This window comes from Leucopleurus acutus (assembly GCF_964270905.1).
Source record: "Leucopleurus acutus genome assembly, chromosome: 1".
Lineage (NCBI taxonomy): Eukaryota > Metazoa > Chordata > Mammalia > Artiodactyla > Delphinidae > Leucopleurus > Leucopleurus acutus.
Window position 1 is genome coordinate 145,945,181 of NC_139142.1, and position 16,903 is coordinate 145,962,083.

At 49.5% G+C, this 16,903-nt stretch overlaps 1 protein-coding gene across 1 annotated transcript; it reads right to left on the reverse strand.

Annotated features, from left to right (window-relative positions):
• Window positions 1-1,166: 1,166 nt before the first annotated feature.
• Window positions 1,167-9,955, reverse strand: SH2D7 (SH2 domain containing 7; the record flags this gene model as incomplete). The annotated part of the gene is given in 9 exon segments (XM_082843235.1): window positions 1,167-1,217; window positions 2,675-2,715; window positions 2,718-2,823; window positions 2,827-3,281; window positions 3,284-3,335; window positions 4,704-4,916; window positions 5,195-5,360; window positions 8,398-8,487; window positions 9,780-9,955. Coding segments are annotated over 9 exon segments (1,350 nt in total).
• Between the last annotated feature and the right edge of the window lie 6,948 nt (window positions 9,956-16,903).

The window sequence follows — 16,903 nt, forward strand, 5'->3', positions numbered from 1 at the left end:
CACTGTGGGTACGTTTTCCCCACAAATGTGAACTGAGCCAACTCTGCCCAGGGAGGGGGTCTGAGGTGGGCTGCGGTGTTCTCTCTGGGGAGGGTTAGTTGCCTGGGGGCAGTGGGCAGGGGGCAGCAGCCCAATTGCTCACCCTTATGGAGGTGGGGACACATGGGTATGAGGGGGAGTGGGATCCCAAGGGAAGGGGACAGAGGAGCCAGGCTGGCCTGAGGGAATGGCTGTAGTGAGAGGCCTGAGGGCCCCATGTGTAGAGCTGATGCCTGGGCAAGGCCTAAGGGCCACCAGGTGGGGTGTGGGTCTCATGGGAGGGGTCTGAGAGCCACCCCTAAAGGCCAAGGCTGGCTGGAGGCAGAGGGCAGATGAGGGTGACCTGGTCAGGTAGGGACGCCAGCAAGTACCCACTGGCTGGCTCCAGAAACGGACCAGCAATGCCCAGGCTGACTGACTGGCAGGTGGCTGTTCCTCTCCGGGTCTCTGTCTCCCCGATCTGCAGCAAAAAGGGTCAGACCGGGTCTGCCCAGCTTGCATTATGAGGCTGGGATGAAGGTGGGGGCAGAGAGGGGCTGAGGGGATGGTCAGGTGCCCCAGGGTCAGAACCATCACCTCCAAGGACGGGGCTTTGCTGCTACTTCCCTGGTTTCTTGCCCCAACCCCCCTGGGGCAGGAGCAGGGATGTGGCCCTGGGCCTTCCCTCCTTTCTGCTGATGGGGCCACGAGGAGGGGGACTGGTTGGTCTTAAGAGCAACTGAATGACATCACTCAGTCAGGAAAATGCCAGCACTGCCACAGGGCCTGCCCCACGCTCAGTAAGTGTTCAGTGGTGGGAGGTCAGCACGGTCAATCCGTCCAGGCCCAGCCTGCTCATCTTGGAAATGCGGGTGACCTTTGGCCAGTCCCCACTCCTCTCGGGCCTTGATTTCCTCTGGATGGGTGGGAGGCACTGGGGAAGCAGGGCACAGCCCTGAGCTGCAGGCAGCTGGAAGTTCCCCTCCCATCCTGTCCCCTAGGCTGTCTCGGAGCCTTGTTCCAGAGCAGGCTGCTTCGATCTCAAGGTGCAAGGGGTACCTTCAAGCAAGCTGAGAGCTTCCCAGTAAGCCCTGGCATAGCCCAGATACCGGGAAACCTGCTGGTGAGCTTCAGAAAGCCAGGCCTCCTCAGGATTTGTGCTTCTTGTCTGTGAAGAAGAGCCTCCGGAGCTTGTCATGCTGCAAGGAGGGAGAAGATGCTAGAGCCTGGGTCCCTGGACAGGGAAGGGAGAGCCAGGCTCAGAGCATCCCTTGGCAGCAACTGGGGGCTGGGGCTCTAGGCTGGAGAAAGGCCAGGTTGGAATATTGATAGTTGTTCCACCACCCCTCTCAGTGCCAGAAATTCCACTCCAGTCCTCTGGTTTGGATGAAGGATTCGCCCTCTCTGGCTAAGGAGGCTAGGGGAAAGTGGAGAAGAAAGGCCAAGTCCCCCCTTCCCTCACTGGGTCCCCTGGGGTCCCCAACCCCAGCACTGTCTGCCCCAGCCGTGCCCTAGGTAGAATGGGGGTGGGGATGTACATGGTGCCACCAGGGACCAGAAGGACTTTGCAGCTAGAGGAAGAGCAGACATGGGTTGTGGCTTCTGTGGTTCTTAGAAGGGCTGTCTGCAGGCAGGATCTGTGGTCCCGAGCGTCAGGACCTCAGAGGCAGCCTTGCACCAGGCGAGCTCCCTGTCCTGGGATGCGTGGGCACAGCCCTTCCCTGCGGGAGGAGCTGGCAGAGCTTCTGGTGAAGGCCTTTCAGCTGGGAGCTCGGGGTTTTGCTGTTCAAGCGGAAGAGGAGGTCTGCACGTGCCCGAGGCCTGAGGCTGTGCCCTCGGGGAGTGGGCTCTCCCAGCTCATGGGCTCCAGGCGTAGGCAAATACGCTGGGGCTGAGGGTCCAGGAGGGTTCCTCTGCCTCTCTGGGAATCCTGACCACCTCCCTCTGCCCTCCTGATCCGGGCTTCCCCTTTTCTCCTATTTTATCAGAAATCCCCAGGAATAACAGCTGCTCACTGACAGCCATCTCTGGGCTGTGTCCTGAGCACATAAGGATGTCTAGCTTCACCTCCTGGGCAGCCGCCCCTGGACACATCCATAGGACCAGCCCATTTTACAGATGAGGAAATGGAGATCCTGGGTAGATGCTAAATAAGAATACAGGATGCCCGCTTAAATTTGAACTTCAGATAAATGAGGAATAATTGCACTATTGGGGACATAGTTATGCTTAAAAAAATTACTCATTGTTTATCTGAAATTCAAATTAACTGGGCGTCTTGTATTTTATCTTGCTAAATCTGGCAATCTTAGTTGTGGGGGAAACTATCTTGCCCAAAGCCACGTAGCTAGGGAGTGGCTGAGCCATGAAAAGGGCCAAGGCAAGTCAGACCTGGAGCCAGGGCCCTTGTCCACCTCTCTGAGGCTCTGAGACGCTTGCAGTGGCCAAGAGGGAGGGACAGGAGTCCTAGTCTGCCACAGAGAAAGACATCAGAAGGGCCTGGAAGCCTCCATCTTACATCCAAACCTAACATCTGCCTCTCCCACCATCTCTAAGCAGAAGTTAGGGCTGGAAAGTTCTGGGCAGTGGCAGTGACCTGACCTGCCCATGCCTGAGGGCCACAGGTCCCTCCTATCACCCCACCCTTGGAGCCCACCTTATGTGTCCGTCCAGTCTCCTTGCTCCTGGCTGCCGGGATTGTTCATAGGTGTTCCTGGGCTCTGGGAGCTCCGGGGCCCCCAATATCCTCTCATAGCCACAGTCTGTGGACCCTGAAAGCTTGCTATATGTGGGACTTGCTCCAGGCTAGGGGGGCCTGGCTGGGCCACCCCAGCAGACTGTGATCTGCTCGTAGGTACTGCTGCCTTCTTGGTCTGGCACATCCCTGGCCTCCTCTAGGAGGCCTTCTGTCCAGATGAGCTCATGGATGTCTGCAGAACGGCTCAGTTTTGGAGACCCCTGACTCCAGGTAGCAGCTGAGGATCCTAGAGCCTCAGAACTGGGGGACAGGAGAAGGCCCCAAGAAGTGGGAGGCACTCTAGGGCCGTGGTCTGGGCTCACCCCAGAGAGGGCAGGTCCCGGGCCATCAGGCTTGTTCCGGCTTCCATCTGAGAGTCTCCTCAGGGCCTCCTTGCCTGGGGAGAATGCCTGGCTGCTGGCTGGGACTGGCCCCTGCCTGCCAGACACATCTGTGCCCCGGCCTAGCCGTGCCTGGTTCATCCTTCTCAGGTCTGCATAGATGATGTTGTGGGGGCCTCCAAAAACTCGTCCAGAAGGGAAGCACTCCTCTCCGGGAGGGGAGGCACCTTGACGGGGGCCTGGGGAGAGAACGACAGAACCACTTAGAGGTTAGCCTGTCACTAAGTTGCCTTCTGGTAAACTGCAGGTTTCTCAGAGAAGCTGAGGCCCCTTGTCTTGGGCTCAGTTTACCTGACGGTTACGTGCAGGGGTTGGTTGACATTCGGGGTCCCTGCCAGCTTCATGCTCTAGGACTCTGAGTATGGTCCTTATGTTGGCATTCAAGGCCAGGGGTCACGAAATCTACCTCCCACCCAAGATCATCCTGCCCTGCTCCTCTCCCCCCAAGAGTGGTGGTCCCTCAGAGCCCCCTGAGCCCACCCACTCACTGCTCCCTTCCCCTTCAGAATGGTCCACCCCCAAGTCCATCAATTGTGTATTTATTCAACAAATATTTAGTAAGCACTGTGTAGACACCGTCCTAGGTGCCAACGGCTCAGTGATGAGCAAGACCACCTCTTGGGAGTTTACATTCAAACCTGGAGATGGGCAACATACTGCTCTGTTGTATAGTTTAATGTGGTTGATGTAATATATGATACAATAATATATCACAAGATAATATACTGTCAGCTCACGATCAGTACTATGAAGAAGAACAAAGCAGAGTAATGGGATAGGGAGAAAGGCTGGTAGGAGAGGGGATATTTTCTATAGTTTAGGTGGTCCTCTCTGAGGAAATGACATTTAAGCAGAGAATGGAATGCAGTGAGAGTAGAAGCCATGCAGATGTCTGGTGGGAAGAGCATTCCAGGCAGTGGGTACAGCAAGAGCAAGGGCCCTGAGGTGGGAACGAAGTTGATGTGTTCCAGGGAGATCCAAAGGCCAATGAGGTTAGAGAAAAGTGAAGAAGGGGGACAGGTAGCAGGGCACCTGGTGAGGCTCTTGTGGACCCTGGTGAAGATTTCAGATTTTATTTTAAACATGAGGAGAAGCCCTCGCTGTGATCTGATATATATTAAGAAAAATCTCTGTGAGTCCTTCCTGTGAGTTGCTGTGGAGGAAAATAAAGTATTGACTCACAGGCATCCCACTCTACAGTTTACAAAGGGATTTTTTGACATTTCATATCCATTCCCTCATTCAAGCCTCACAGGAACCTCAAGATTGGTAAACTGAGGCTCAGAGAGGTTATGTGACTTGTCCAAAGTCACTCAGCTAGAAAGGCCAAGCCAAGGTTTGAACCAAATCCACCGGCCAGAGGCAGGCCACAGCATGGGTGAACCACTGGGTAATTCCAAGCTGGGCCGCTCCTCTCTGGGCCTGGCACTCACCCTCCACAGCCTGAGGGGATGGCCAGTGTGGCCTCTCTGGGCCTGATGGTGGACGTGGCACCCACATTCCTGGTCTAGCAACCCTGACTCTGGGTAGCCCAGAATCCTCTTCACCTCCATGCTTTCTTCCTTGGGGAGGTTCCAGGGACTTGCATCCAGGCTCTTCTTTTTGTAGTGGAAGGAGACCTGGGGCTTTGGAGAGGGGCGGGAGCTGGCAGCCTTGTCTGGGACCACCGTGGGGGACACTGCAGCAGGTGGGTTTTCCAGGCCCAGATTGGTCTGATGGAGGCCCAGGGTGATGGCGTCATATAGATCACTGTTCTCTAGCTGGAGGCGGTGGGGACACAGCAGGTGTGTGGTCATACACCCCTGGCCAGCCTCTAGCCTCCTGCCAGAGACTGCTGGCCAGAGATTGAAACATTCCCACCAGGTCCCTGACCTCAGGTAGAATGCTTCCTCCATCTCCCCTTCTCAAATAGGGATCATGACCCTGCACTGAGTGCCCCTGGGTGGCAGGAAATAGGGAAGGCAAGGTCGAGTGGTGGACACCCCTGGCCCGGGCACCCTGCCCCACCCCACTCCCCCCGGGGAAGAGAGGTACCTACCCAGGGGCAGGCAGCAGCCAGGGTCTCCCCGAAGGGCTCAAACTGCACCTCCTGGTAATGGCGCACGAGCTCAGCCAGGGTGCCGTGGCTCTGGGTGTCCCCTGAGATGAGGTAGCACTGGTTTGGGAGCTGGTTGATGACAAAATGCCGGCAGCGGGCACTGCCCCTGCAACACAAGCACTTGTGGCCTGGGGCTGCTGACAGCTGGCAGCCCTGCCTTGGCCCAGGGCCGGAGCTGACCCGGGGCCATGCTGCCCACTTGGGCCTTGACGTGCTCCTCTATAAAGTGGAAGTTGACATCCAGCAAACACAGCCTTGCAGGTGATAGGGAGCGGTTTTTCAACGCGCACCCTACCCCCACCCCCGCACGTCAGTCAGGGAGGAAAGGGCCAGGGCCGGGGTTAAGGGGGAGTGAGGCACTCAGCTTGGAGCATGGATGCAAATTTAAAGGGATGCCACAAAACTCAGTAATCAAGATAACTAATAATGCAATATTTTAGAAAATCAAAATTAATGCCAAAATATCCATGATGAGCAAAATATCTAAGGCTTAAAAGATGAGGTCCGAGCCCACACTTGCACAACTCAGCCTTCCTCATCTCACCCAAATCCCACCCAGGCCGAAAAGATGGAGTTCCAGCTCCCATCTCCACTCCAGCCTGTAAAGTCCCACCCTCTTCACTTTCCTTTTTTATGGAAGAGTAACGTAAACACAGTGAAGTGCACACGTCCTAAGTGTGCAGCTCGATGAACTTCCACATATGAACATTCCCAGGTAACCACTGCTTAGAGCAGAACAAAACATTTTCCGGCTCCCCAGAAGACTCCCTCGTGGCCCCTTCCGGTCAAACGTAGCCACCACTCTGACCCCCATCACCATAGATCGGTTTTGCTTGTTATGGAATTTCACCTAAATGGAATCATACAGTATTTCTTCTTTGTGTCTGGCTTCTTTCACGCAACATTATATCTTTGAGATTGATTCATGTCCATGTAGAATTAGCTTCCTTTTTTCCCCCCATTGATAGGTAGTATCCCATTTAATTAAATCCACAATTTATCCATTCTGCTGATGGACATTTAGATTATTGCCACATCTGGGCAATTATAAATAAAGCTGCTCTGGACATTCTTGTGCATGGCTTTTGCTGAATATATGTATTCATTGCTATTGAGAATATCCCAGGAAGGAGAACTGGGTGAGGGATACATGTATGTTTAGCTTTAGTAGATTATGCCGAATTGTTTTCTAAAATCATTGCCAAGTATGAGAGTTACAGCTGCTCTGCCTCTTCACCAACTATTAGGTAGCCTCTGTCTTTCCACTGTAGCCATTCATTGTGGTTTTAGTTTCTATTTCCCGGATTGCTAAAGCTGCTGAACACCAGCTCACTGTCCTTTTGGACCCTCTTTTAGGAAGTGCCTTTATTTTGCCTGTGTCATCTTTGTCTTGCTGATTTGCAGGAGTTCTTCATATAGTCTGGACATAAGTCTTTTATTAGGTGTATGTATTACAATACAAAACCTCTACCGCAGTGCGGCTTGTCCTTTTATTCACTGAATGGTATCTTCTGATTCACAAAAGTTCTTAATTTTAAAGAAATCCAATTTGTTAACCTTCTCTTTTATGGTCAGTACTCTTGTGTCTCGTTTAAGAAATCTTTGCCTGTCTCAAAGTCATGAAGAATATTTCCTATGTTTTCTTTTCCTATGTTTTCTTTTGCTTTTCTCACTTGGGTCTGTGAACCATCTAGAATTAATTTTTATGTATGGTGTGAGGTGGGGGTCATTTTTTTCCATTTGGATATCCAATTGCTCCTGTACCACTTATTGAAAAAACCAGCCTCCCCATACTCCTCCCCCCGCCGCGACCCCCACCCTCCCCCCTGCTGAATTGCAGTGGCACCTCTGTTGCAAATCAGGTAACCAAATGTGGGGGACTGTTTCTGGATTCCACTGGGCTATTTGTATATCTTTGTGCAGCCCCACTTTGATCTCTTTAATAAGCTGGCACTCCACCTAAGATCATGTTTGAAAAAAAAAAGCCCTGATGCTGAAAAGACATTTGAAAACTGCTGAGTTTGTATATTTCAAAGTGCTGAGGACCATACCTGGCACATAGAATAACAATAACTATTTTAATAATGACTAACATTTATTTATTTACTATGTTCTGGACACTGTACCAAGCACTTTTAAAGGTATAAACTCATCAAACCCATTCAACAATCCTATGCAATATACCCATTTTACAGATGAGGAAATGTAGGTGTGGAGAGGCAAAGTGACATGCTCAAAATCAGAATTAGAACTGGGGCAATCTGAACAGATGGTAATTTTGAATCTGAATCTGAGGCCCTTGAGATTTGCCCTGGAGCCCCAGCCTCCCTCCCTCCCTAACTAGGGGTGGGGGAGGGAACTTCTTCCTTTTTCTGCCTCCCCCCACCCAACCTACAGGCTCTGACGTCGCCACCTCTGACTTCATCCTGGCCATCTTGTCTCCTCTTCTCCATGCCCACTGCCTTACCCTAGCCCAAGCTTCCTCATCTAGCCCAGACCTCACCCCTCAGTGGTCCCCACTGCCCCCACACCTCCAGCACCTGTCTTGAGTCCTCCTTCCATAGGCTGCCTGAAGTATCCTTGCAAAACCTAAGTCTGACCAGATGACCCTTCATTGTCTACAGACATAGCCAGACATCCAAGGCTGTCCTGAGCTGCCCCCGGCCTTCCTCTCCAGGCATTGTTCCACTGGAACCATGTGTCCTTCTGCACCTGGCAACTTGTGGCTCCCAACACCTTAGTCTGCCCTGTCTCTGTTCTTTTGCATATGCAGTTCAATCTACTGGAAAGGCCTTCCTAAACCCCAATCACACCTCCTTTTCTGCCCAGCAAGTTGCTGTTCTTCCTTCTATCCTGTGCTCAAAATCCACCTCTGTGAAGCCTTCCCCAGCCTCCCATCAGGAGGAGGTTCTCCCCTGCCCCCCACCAACTCACCCCCTTGAAGGTGGGTGCTTCATCCTAGTATGTGGCTGGTGCCGTTTAGAAAATGTCTGATGGACACGGACGGATGACTGAGGGAGTGAGGGAGTCAGGGCCCAGGGAAAGCCCAGCAGTGTGGGCTGGTGGAGATTCCAAGCTTATCTGCAAGTCTGGCTTGTGGAGCCAGAACCTGCCTGCCCTTTGCAGAGGGCTTCCTTTCTTACCTGTAGGACAAGATGTAGCCGGTGGCCCGGTCGCTGAGGCAGATGAGGAAGGAGCCAAGAGCTTTGTCCCTGAGCAGCTGCTCTGTCTGCCTGGGCAGAGGACATGCCATTAGCTGGGGCTGGGTCCCCACAACAGCAGGAGCAGCCTGACTTAGACCAGCCTCAGAGTCCCTGCCAGCCATGCCCCAGACCCAGTGCACCGATCTCCAACCCTTTATGGAGAACTCCCTCAGACTTTCGTCTGGTTCTGCGGAAGACTCAGTCTGGGGCTGGCTGGGTTGGAAGCCTGAGGTCACATACACACACCCCCCCCCCACTACTGCCTCGCCATCAGGCACAGTAGCCACTGACCCTCCCCACCTGAATGTCCCTGCAGCAAGAAGGAATCCATAGAGCTGGAGATTTTTAGGTTTGTGGGATCCTTGCCTCAGGACTGCTGTGTACAGTCGTGCAGGATGTGTACTACACAGTAGTTTCTGCAGGGAGAAGGCGTTGGTATGTCTGGAGCCTGACCACAATGGCAACTCATAGGTTCTCATCCCCTTCCCTTGCATGTCCCCTGCAGCCTCAGGCAGCTACGGATAGTTCTAAATGATGCCAAGGATATTGGAGGCATGGTGGAAATTCCAGCTTTCTTCTGATTTGGCAGTCCATAGACCAGATATTTCCTCACCCACTTATTCACCAAATACTTGCTGAGTGCCTGCTCTATGCGGGACCAGCTACAAATTTTGCAGGAGTCAGTACTAAATGAAAACCTGGAGCCCCTTACTCAAAAAGTAAGAATTTCAACAGAGCAGAGGGCCCTGTGTTACAGTACACGTCAACGCCCGTGAATCTGCCTGCTTCAATGCCAGGTGCTGGGCCAGGAGGACCTAATGAGTGGCTGCATTTGTCATTCCTTCAGCTCGTGCTTTGGCAGCTTGGAGATCCAGCCCAATCAGAAAGCCAGCCTCCACATCTTGGCCCGTATTCCTAGAGTAACTATATCCAGGTTCGCCTGGGAGAGTCCCCACTTAGAACAGTTCTCCTAGTTAAGTCCTCTTACTAACAGTGCTCTGGTTTGGATGATGAATGAAAGTCCCCCTAGTAATTCATCAGGTTATCTGGAGCTGTTCTGAATGCATCCTTCTCCAGCCTGCTCCTCTCTGTTTCTCTGGCTGCCTGACAGCCCCAGCCATCCCAGCCCTACACTCAGAGCCGGGACCAGTGCCTTCGCCCACCTTGCCCACAGAAGCGGCTGTCAGAGAACTCGGCATTCCTCAGTCTGTTCCCCCACCCACTGCTTCCTGGGGTCCCTGCCTAGCCCAGGGAAAGGGGCTAGCCCCTCGGCCCTGGGGGGCTAGGGGCCACGCTGGGCACATGGACAGGGGCAGCCTTACTTGCGGGTGATGAATCCGTGAAACCAGGGGGGCAGGGCTCCATTCTGCAAAATGAGGGGGGCCTGCATCTCTGTGAACCACATCAGGGCCAGCTCCTGCAGCTTAGCCAGGGCCTGGCTGTCCCCGGCCCCCTCGGGCCCCCTGACCAGACTGAACTGCCTCAGGTGGCCCTCCATTCTAGCGAGCACTAATGTGGAAGCAGAGCCCCGACCACCCGTATGCCTCTATATCTGTGGGCACCCCGGCTCATTTGCCTGAGTCCATGCCCTCTCCAACCACCCGCGGCACACAGGAGCCCTATTGTCACCTCTGACAATATGCGGCTGGTTCTCCTCTCTAATGCTCTGAGGCGGGGCACCTTGGCTGTCTGGGGACATTGGGGGAGGGTCACATTAGCAGTCAGAGAGGGGCAGGAGAGGGATCCCTGACTTCCTGGCTAACAGATGAGCTGCCCCACTGGGTTTGGCCCCTTCGCCCAACCTCCGGTCTTTGTCTCAGCTAAAGACCAGACTCTGGCTAAAGTCCAGGCACTGCCACTGTTAGCAAAGTGATAAATTTAAATTCTACTTATCCTTCCTTCATGGCGGCCACTTGTATCTTGGTGAAGTTCCGTGCTGATTAATTCCTCTTTCCACTCAAGATTTATTGTCTACTGTGTGCCACGTACATCTGGGCCCTGGGAAAAAAGCAGCAACCAAAACGGCATTTTGCCTCATGGCACATATGTTCTAGTGGAAGGAGACAGATAATAAACAAATACATATATAGAATATGGGGTCAAGGGTAATAAGCACTCCAAGGAAAAGGGAGTGGAAGAAGAGAGCACGGATTGTGTTATTTAGATAGGGGGTCAGGTAGGGAGTCAGGGTTGGGGGAAGCCTTGCTCAGGAGGTGCCACTGGAACAGTGAAAGAGAATGCCAGGCAGGTACCTGGGGGAAGAGATGCTGCTCCCAGCAGAGGGAAGAGCAAGTACAAAGACTATGAGGTGGGACTCTGCTGGAGATCCTGAAAAGCAACCCAGAAGCTCATGTGGCTGGAGGAAGAGCCCTCTGGAGTAGATGGGTCCCCTAGAAGGGCTGCCATAAGGCTTCTGAGAGGAAGCACTGCACCAGTGAGGGCCCAGGATATTTGTTCACGCAAACATCCCTGAATCTCTAACGTGTTCCCGAGTTTCACAGCAGAAATCCAGGCTCGGCTGACAGTGAGGCAGGGGATGTTGCAAACAGTCAACCCCAAGGATCTGGGTTAGAATTCTGCTTCCATCACACTGACACAGGCCTCAAGGCGGTTTCTAAGTGGTTGCAGATAGCTCAATTTCTTCATCTGTAGAATGGGAATAATTTTTAAAAAGCTACTTTCTAGACTCTAGGGTCATTATGACAAGTAAACGAGACAGCATAATGGTTAAGAATGAGGGAACATATATATAAATTCCAAAACAGGCAGAACTGACCAATACCAATAGCAGTTAGGACAGTGTTTACCTTGGGGAGCGTATGACGACTAGGAAAGGGTGAGGAGCTGCTAGGTGCCGATCATGTTCTATTTCCTGATCTGGGTGGTGTGTTAGATGAGTGTGTTCACTTTGTGAAAATTCACTGAGCTCTGTGCTCATGATCTATGCATTTTTCTATGTATATGTTCTACTTCAACAAAACAGCTCATTTGTAAAATATGAGGACGCTACAGACATATTTCTTAGGTTCCAGTTCCAGCTCACCAGCTATGGGACCTTGAGCAAATGGCTTAATTTTTCTGGTCTTCAGTGTCATCATCTTTGAAACAGGGAGGAAGAACACGACCTGTTGTTTGGAAGGTAAAATGCGTTAAGTCTTCAGAACAGAGTTTGGAACGTAAGCTATCAGCATTAGCTATTACTTATGATGATGATGATGATGATGTAATGACTCTGAAATACAGTGGGTCCTCCCCTATTGGTAACTATTTTTGTTATTACTATTATTATTATAATTTCATCATGGTCATTCTCAAATCAAAATCAAAATACCAATGGCAAATGTGTGATACATATGATTTAGAGGAAAGGTCAGGGCATGAGGCATACCTGCAACCTCAACCTGGACAGCTCATTCCCTGTCTTTGAGACTCATTTTCCACCTCTGTAAAAAGGATTGCAGGGCATCCACTTGCCTCACCTGTCGATGGAGTGAAATACTACAGGACAGGCCCACGGGCACATAGCAAGTGTTCCCAAGGGTCAGCTACCGGGAACATCACTTTTATAAAAATTTCCAGCCTTGACAGAGAGGAATCAACTCCAGCCAGGGGACACCGAGGATTCACATACTTGCGAAATGGTCTTCCTGTCACAGATGTAAGCCAGGGATATACTGGGGTCATAATGGAAATCCCAGGGCCAAACTAGAAAGGACTGGAATTTCCTAATATGGGGTGGGGGAGGCGTAGGAGTGGATTACATCTTTATCTTGCCCAATCTCTAACTGAAATTCAGCATTTCCTTCCATGGCGAGTGCAGAGAACAAATCTTATTAGTGTTCGTAACACCTGTGACTTTGGCACCAAAGGAAATCACAGATATTTTCATATCACATTACAGCTGCTGCAGACATCCTGAGATATTGATTTTGCTCATTACCCCAAAATTATAATAATTAGACCCAAAGCTGGATCTTGATATTTAACATGCTAATAAAGAAGCACATCGTATTACTACATCACAGATATTTAGATAAGCTTATTTCAATATGATTGATTTCCACAGTAATTCTATGTACTTTATTCCGTGCATTTAAAAATATTATTCTGAGAAAAAGTTCATGAGCTTTACCAGATACCAAAGAGGTCCATGGCCCATAAAAGGCCAAGGAAGCTGGGGTCTCACCCAGAGTTGGTTTGCTGCCAACATGAGGTCTTGGAGGTATTAAAATACAAAGAAACGTGTTTCTACAATTTTCCATGAGGTGTTCTCTCTCCACCTCCCTTTTAGGTGGGGCACTTTTATGAGCAGAACCTGGCCATTTGCATAAGAAGACAAAGGTTTTGTGTACTGGAAGGGGGAGCCCAGCATGGCTGCAGGACAGATGTGAAGATTCCAAGGTCAGGCAAATAAAGGAGAGTCTATATTAATACTCAGAGGAAATGAGGGTGAGGAGGGGTTGAAGCCAGGTTTGCAGGCATCAAGAGAACTCTGTGAAAGACTGGGGATGGGTTTTCTCTGACAGTGTTCCACATCCCACTGTTCAGTTCATCACCTGTGCTCAACTACTAAGGGCTGGGTCTTGGGACAGACAGAGGACCCTGGAGCAGCCCCGTCCTCCTTCTCCAACCCTGGGTGCCCAGAGGTGTCCAGAGAGGAACTAAGAGGTTTCAGGCTCTGCAGTCAGTCTAAGCGACTTAAGAATCCTGGCTCCCCCTTTGCCAGCTTTGTGAGTTTGGAGGAGGTACTTCACTTTGCTGTGTCTCAGTTTCTCATCTGTAAAAGTGAAAGGGAGAAAAAGTGTGCACCTGGTAGGGTTTGGGGATCCAGTGAGCTGATCCGATGCAAGGGAGTGGTGGGGAGGCATGGAGCACATGCAATAAACATCAGCCCCAGCTCCAAGTCAATCCCCCTGCTGGGAAGTCCCCAGAATTCTAAGTCTCTGTCTGTCTCATCGAAATTTCCTTGTCCTAGGTTCTCCATCAAGGTCATGCTTCTCCTGTAGGACCAATAGATGGTAATGGATTATCCATTAAATTACTCTCTCCCGAGGATGCTCAGTCTGGCATACCTTCTCAGGAGGAGAGCACTCAGATTTCTCCAGAAAGATGCTCAGGGTCAGTGTCTTTCCAGCTGTTTTGATGGAAACCCACTGAGTATGGCCAGAACCCCAGCACTAACGCTGCCATTCCTTCTTTCTTGAGCCTGTGCAGTGGGAACATAGTACATGGCCAAGTGCTGCTGGCAGCCAGCCTCCTGGGTAGAATGCCAAAGTGGGCTTTTCAGTAAATTCTAGTCATATGTTCATTTTAGTTTAGGAACACTGCATTTTCGTGCCCCTTAGTTAGTTATTCCATTAGAATTTGTTCCACAATGGTAGTGAGTGGAGAATGAATGATCCCATTTCTTTTTTCTCAGATTGTCTGCCTTATTCTCCACTGTATTCTGTCCCTAGAATAGTGCTTGGCACAGTTAGATGCTCAATAGGTATATTTTATTTTATTTTATTTTTTTGATGTGGACCATTTTTTGTTAGTCTTTATTGAATTTGTTACAATATTGCTTCTGTTTTATGTTTTGGTTTTTTGGTCGTGAGGCATGTGGGATCTTTGCTCCCCGACCAGGGATCGAACTGGTACCCCCTGCACTGGAAGGTGGAGTTCTAACCACTGGACCACCAGGGAAGTCCTGGTATATTTTAAATTATCATTCAAATTCGTGATACATCCACATGGTTTTTAAAAATAAAAAGTGTAAAAAAGGTATAAGTAAAAATGTTCTCCTTCTAGGCATTAACCCCCATCTACCCAGTTCCATCTCTTTCCCACAAGGAACCGCTGTTATTCATTTCTTGAATGTTCTTCCTGGGTTTCTTTATGCATATTCAAGTAAATATGTATATTCTTATTTTCCTCCCTTTGTTATATAAGGGTAGAATCCTATGCAGTGTTCTGCACCTTGCTTTGTAAAACTATTTAGTAATATATCTTAGAGTTCCTTTCTTAAGAGTACATAGAGGGATGTCATTCTTTTTGTTACAGCTGCATGGCTGCACCATAATCTTTGTAACCAGTCCCCTACTGACGATCATTTGGGTTGTTTCCAGTGTTTTAATATTTCCAACAATGCAGCAGTGAATGACCTTATACAGATTTGATTAAACGTAAGAGTGAGTACATCCGTGGAACACATTCCCAGAAGAGAGATTGCTCAGTCAAAAGGGTATTTGCATTTGTCATTTTGACAGATGTTGCCAAATTGCCTTCTTTAGGGGTTGTAGTCATTTACGCTCAGGAAATATTGAACGAACGAATAGACGAATAAATAATATACCCAAGCTCAGACATTTGGGGGCCCCCAGCTTGCAAGAAAAACTGGGAGGGGGCTGATGCTGACTCAGAGAGGTCACCAATTTTACCGTGACTCTTTCGGCCCCTTGATGTCACTGAGCAAGCTCACCTTTTCACCTATAGATCATGGCTGTTGGGGTAGGAGGGCAGTACCCAGAGATGCTCCCTACAGATGTCTTCCCACCAAACAGGCAGCTCTGTTTCATTCACAGGACAATGGCCAGGTACTGAGAACTTTACAAGGGCTGGAAAGAGGCCCTCTGGGCACTGGGAAAAACTGGCACAACAATCCTTCAGATGGCCAGATATTTTCGGAAGATTTTATGAGCCCAATTCTTGCATCTCCTCGTGTCTAGAAAAGCACTAAAATCATTATTGGTGATAGCTGCTCCTCGTGATCAGCAGCAAGTCTCTGCAAAAATGGGCTGCACATACCCCCGTTCACCAAAATCATGTATATACTGACCTCCCCCCCTACCCCTTTGGAGCAGTTTCTCAGAGCTATCTGAAATGCTGTCTCCCGGGCTATAGTCCTCATTTTACCCCAAATACAACTTAACTCACAACTCAAAAAAAAAAGTCTGAGACCTGAAAAACAACACCAACAACAAAACAACTCTACCACTATTGGCTCCAAAGTCCAAAAGGAGAAAACTGCAAAATCACAACAAATGCATAATAAATGTCTATACAATATATTGTTGCATCTGCTTCATTTAGTATTCATAAAAGTTTCATCATATCTGAAAATGGTTTGGAGGTCAGATTGTCTTACCTCACAAGAATCCCCAAGTGTTCAGGAAAACTGCCAACAGATTGTTACCAATTGTCAATTAAATGAATTCTCAAAGCCACATCATTCTGAAGGAAAATCATAAAAGTAATCATTTCTAAAAAGTTCAAAGTAAAGAAAAATTATATATAGTATTATACATAAGATATCTAGAATATTATGTCATATATAATATATATGTAATGTTAATTAATACTGTAATTATATATAATATTAATATTATATTGTATATAATTTTAAAATTGCAAATGTAGATGTGTCATTAAATTTATTCATTTATTTATTTGCTACATAGTGAGATGCAGACTCCAAAAGCAAGAGTGCCTTAGGCCTACCATGGTCTTAAGAACACTGCCAGCCCCACCTACTCCACAGAATACCCCTGCTCTGGGACTGTGGGGTCCTGACAACCCCGGAGGAAAGGGAACTCACCCCTCAGATCAGAGGCGTTCCCCCATCGGTTGTACCTCTCAGTTTTAGCAGCAAGAACAAGACGTAAATTTATTTCTCTATAGATTATCTGGCCTCACCAGTGAGTGGTTCTGAGTCCCATGCAAAAATGAAAATCTACAAAATTGCATGCTGTCTGCTCATGAGAACTAAAGAAGGGACGGGTATGTAGGGATCAGTTTAGGGCCCGTTGGGAAGATCAGGGGCCAAGGACCATATGTTGGAACTCTTGCTCTATAGTTTCTTGGAGGCCAGATGGCCGCCACGGGTCCTGGCACACCTGACAGCTTGGACAGCTGCGGCTGCCCCTCCCTTAGTCCTGTCCCCGTCTCCCCTCCCCTCACTTCACAGCTGGGAAATGGAGGCCCACAGTAGATCTATAACGATGTTGAGCCCCTGTCATGTGCCAAACACTTCAAATACATACATATGATTGCCTTTCCTCTTTATAACAGGTAGACGAGGTAGCATTACTGTCTCCATTTGTCCCCATTGTGAAGATGGGAAACTGAGACTCAGGACTGGAAATGGCCTGCTTGAGACAAAGAGTAAGTCAGTGGCAGGGCTGGGACCAGAACCTGGGTGTCCCACACCGGTTCCTAGTAAATATGCTGCATCTGCCTTCCATGCCTTTGCTCTTGACATCTCCCCTGCCTGGGGCTCCTTTCCTTGCTACTCAAATTCTATAAGTACCTAAAAAATGCCTTGAATCAAAATTAATAAATATTTTGTCAATATATTCAAAATACAAAACAAATCTTAAAACATTCTCCTCTTCACTCCAAGATCAGCTCTTTCTGGGTGTCCTCACTGCCCATTATCACATCCTGACTGCTTTCTGGGACCTTCCCT